General features: G+C 38.9%; 1 protein-coding gene across 1 annotated transcript in view; it reads left to right on the plus strand.

The window, feature by feature from the left end:
- The window catches only part of LOC107701938 (homeobox protein orthopedia B-like), a 5,805-nt gene extending 4,536 nt beyond the window's left edge, over nucleotides 1–1,269 (plus strand). Inside the window, exon 3 of the mRNA XM_016504088.1 lies at nucleotides 236–1,269. Within this exon, the coding sequence (XP_016359574.1) occupies nucleotides 236–739 (504 nt within the window). The 3' untranslated portion in view covers nucleotides 740–1,269. The remainder of the gene's footprint in view (nucleotides 1–235) is intronic.
- The last annotated feature ends 2,594 nt before the right edge of the window (nucleotides 1,270–3,863 follow it).

Consider the following 3,863-nt stretch of genomic DNA (forward strand, 5'->3'; position numbering starts at 1 on the left):
AGTGTTTATTTTATAATGCGTATTTACCTATTGTCTGCTTATTTTATTGTAGTGAACACAAATGATAATAACAAAAACAAACACATAATCGTAGTCACACAACATTTTTCATTGAGCAATATTGGACGCCATGTTATACTGCTTTTTTATTAAACGTTTTAAATGCACACTTTTACATCTATTCTAATGCAATGTAAGCATTTCTGACAGCTCTTTTTGTTCCCTCTGCTTGCAGGTTTGGTTTCAGAACCGACGCGCCAAATGGAAGAAGCGCAAGAAGACCACCAACGTGTTTCGCGCTCCGGGCACTTTGCTGCCTACACACCACGGCCTACCGCAGTTCCCCTCCGCCATGGGCGACAGCCTGTGCTCCTTTCACGCTAATGACACCCGCTGGGCGGCGGCCGGGATGCCGGGAGTCTCACAGCTGCAGTTACCGCCCTCCCTAGGCCGACAACAAGCCATGGCACAGTCTCTATCCCAGTGCAGCCTGGGCGCCGGACCGCCACACAACTCCATGAGCCTGTCCAACATGTCCTCCAACGGTTCCGGCCTCCAGTCCCACCTCTACCAACCCACCTTCCCCGGTATGGTGCCCGCGTCGCTCTCTGGTCCCACCAACGTGACCGGCTCGCCTCAGCTGTGTAGCTCCCCGGACACTGACGTCTGGAGAGGGACGAGCATCGCGTCCCTGCGCCGCAAAGCGCTCGAGCACACAGTGTCCATGAGTTTCACCTAATACTTTGACGTGGTTCACCTCCTGTTTCTCATCCACCCATCATTACTGGCCCAGTGACGCACACGGAAGTCAGAGGATACGACTGTCCTCTAGTAAACAGGAACTGTGCGCACCTGATGGAAATAAAACCTAAAGCATCATAGCCTGAAAAAAAAGACATTTATTTATTACGTCCTGTTTCTTTTTTATTTATTAGCACTTTCTTTTTGCAAATTCAAAATGTCAGCAACCTGGACAGTAAACAATCTGCACATTTGAAATGTATTCGTTTGCATTTGAGAAACAAGGCGAGAGACGGTGCACTCGTTTTTATTGTTATTATCATCATTATTATTATGGAAGAAATCGTTCAAATTTTAGGACTGTTTTATGAATCGGTGGAGGAGAGAAAGGAAAATATCTCAAAAAGAATTCAGATTCTTGACTGCATGAGCCGACCAAGGTAAACAACAACACAACAACGGGGAAATGTCATTTAAGCGAGAAGTATGAATTTGTTATATGCTGTTATATAGGATGTTTTGTGTAGATAAAGCATTCTTAACTTGTTCCCATTCAGCCAGTTTGTGATATGTTCTAAGTTCATGTATGTGCTTATACCAATATAAATTTCTTAAATGTTTGATCTTCTTAACGGCTGTTTTGTTTTCTGAACATGTTTATAACGATTGAATGTAAATTAACGAATAAATTCATTTTCAATATGTCATTATTTGACACCTCGCATCTTCTGTTATTCTTGGGGAAACATAGATCTTGACTGGTAATACTTGTATTACTATTATATGCATATATATATATATATATATATATATGTGTGTGTGTGTGTGTGTGTGTTTAACAAACCCCTAATATCCATTCATAACATTTTTATAAAAAAAATTCACATGTATTTATAATCATTTTAATGTACACGAACTACAGATCTGCATTATATAATATCTGCTAATGGCTTATTAGCTATTATTGAAAATGATTATTAAGTGTTATCAAATCAAGTCATTATCTCTCCCAACACTACATTGTTCTTCTCGTTTGGAGATGTTGCAGGGGTTGGCATTTACTCGCTCTCTGATTGGCTCTCGGGCTCTTGGCATCATGACCTCATAGAAGAGAAATCAGGGCTCAGCCAAATACAATCAAGAGCGCGCCATCTCTGACTGTCTTCCAGACCACTGCGATAATAATACAATCATGTATATATGGCACAATGACTGCTGGATGAAATCAGAATTCAAACATCCATAACGCAAAAATACAAATAAAATTAAGAGATTTAAAAAAAAAAATGATCGAGACACTTTTTTTGTCTTTATTGAGCTACGTAGGCTATATGAACACTTAAATATATATGTAGCTTAATAATAATAATAATTCCAAATAACAGGTCATCATACCTGATGATGATAATAATAATAATAATTATTATTATTATGTAAGAGAAGGGATTGATTTAATTCCCCAAGACGCATATTTATGCTGATGTATATTGGAATTATCTGCATGAATTTAATTAATTAAATTTGGTTATTAAATCATAATGCAAGAACGCTGTTACTCGCGTTTATAGCTATGAGAAGATGTCAGATCTTCAGTTATACATTGTGGCCCAAATTAGCCTATATGAGGTTAAAAGCGATGACATGAGGCATTGCATATTATGGGCTATTATCAACACTGCCTGAGCTCTGCAATCATCCAGTTATTGTTTAAAAATCAAGAATCATATTTATAAAACGGATATGGTTGTACTGCTTGTTTGAACGTGTAATAGTGAGGAGGCAGGTAGTATTTGTGAGCGCGCGCGTCTAAAAGAGAGATCAGGTGATATGTACGGATGTGCTCCTTGCAAACAGATGCGAGATGATATTACATAAATATTATAATTTGTCTCAGTACCTGCCGGGTTAATTAGTTTGTGGAAATGCGAAGGCCGTTCCTCGTTAGCTAATTTGTCACACGCTGACGAGAGAGGCGAACGTTGACCCTCCACAATGCATTGCGCGAGAGAGCCGAGGGGAGCCTGCTTACCTCCAATCCATCTCCCGCAAATAAATGAAATCAGTCAATAAAGCATCGGAGGGTGAATATAGCTCTCTCTGTCTAAGTTATGAATGAGAACTCATTAATTTTCCAGGCCTAAAATGTGTGCGCGCTTGTGTGAACGTATGTGTAGCTATGTGTGTGTGTGTGTGTGTGTGAGAGAGAGAGAGACTACAGGCATGCAGTAATGAGAGAGCGAGTATAAAGCTGAGGTTATAGGGTTACATGCTAGAATGAAAACATTAAGACATCATTAAAAACATGCAGCAAATATTCTCCATAACAGATTACACATATGCTTGCATGGAAGACATGTAGGCTAAGTCTTCTTTCAGAAGGTTGCAGAAGTCTTGCCACTAAAAAATCACCTAAAATTTGCAGTGCTGTGTGGTTTCCTTAAATACAATATATTACGTTCAGCAAATCACATATCCAAACAGGAAAACAATATAAAAACTGGAATAGCCCATACTCTTCCCCTTTCTGAATTATTCCGTAAGTATAGGTACTATGCATATACAGGGGCGGCGCCAGAGAATTTTGAACGCAGGTGCTGAGGGGGTGCTAGATCATTGACAGGGAGCTGGGCAATTCAGGGCTCCAGACTCATTCTTCCCACTGGTCGCTCTTTTGCGACTAACTTTCTCAGTTGGTTGCACAAAAAAAACAAAAGTGTTGCATTTATAATTTTGTTCAGTGTAGTTATATGGAAACAAAAAGTGGTTAACATTCAACTCGTTCTTTTTCATCAGTAGTATTATTTGTGATTTGAATTTTGTGAATGAGAGTTCCTCTTTTGCTATGTTATAAGCTGGGCTTCGGATGCTTTCACTTTCGATTTCGCGATCTTGTCACGTTTTACAAGAAAACATAGGCTAATTGGCTGTTTTGCTTACATCTATACACCTTTCACTTTTTAAGACTAAAACAAAAGATGGATTCATTGTTATTTTTAATTAAAAAGCACAACAACAATAAAACAGTAACATATAATGACAAACTAGTTTACAAAACGTTTATTAACAAAAACGAATAAGATGAGGCATGGCATACACCACATGCTGTATTATATACCGACTAA

This window comes from Sinocyclocheilus anshuiensis, unplaced genomic scaffold (genome assembly GCF_001515605.1).
Source record: "Sinocyclocheilus anshuiensis isolate Anshui unplaced genomic scaffold, SAMN03320099.WGS_v1.1 scaffold1184, whole genome shotgun sequence".
Taxonomy (NCBI): domain Eukaryota; kingdom Metazoa; phylum Chordata; class Actinopteri; order Cypriniformes; family Cyprinidae; genus Sinocyclocheilus; species Sinocyclocheilus anshuiensis.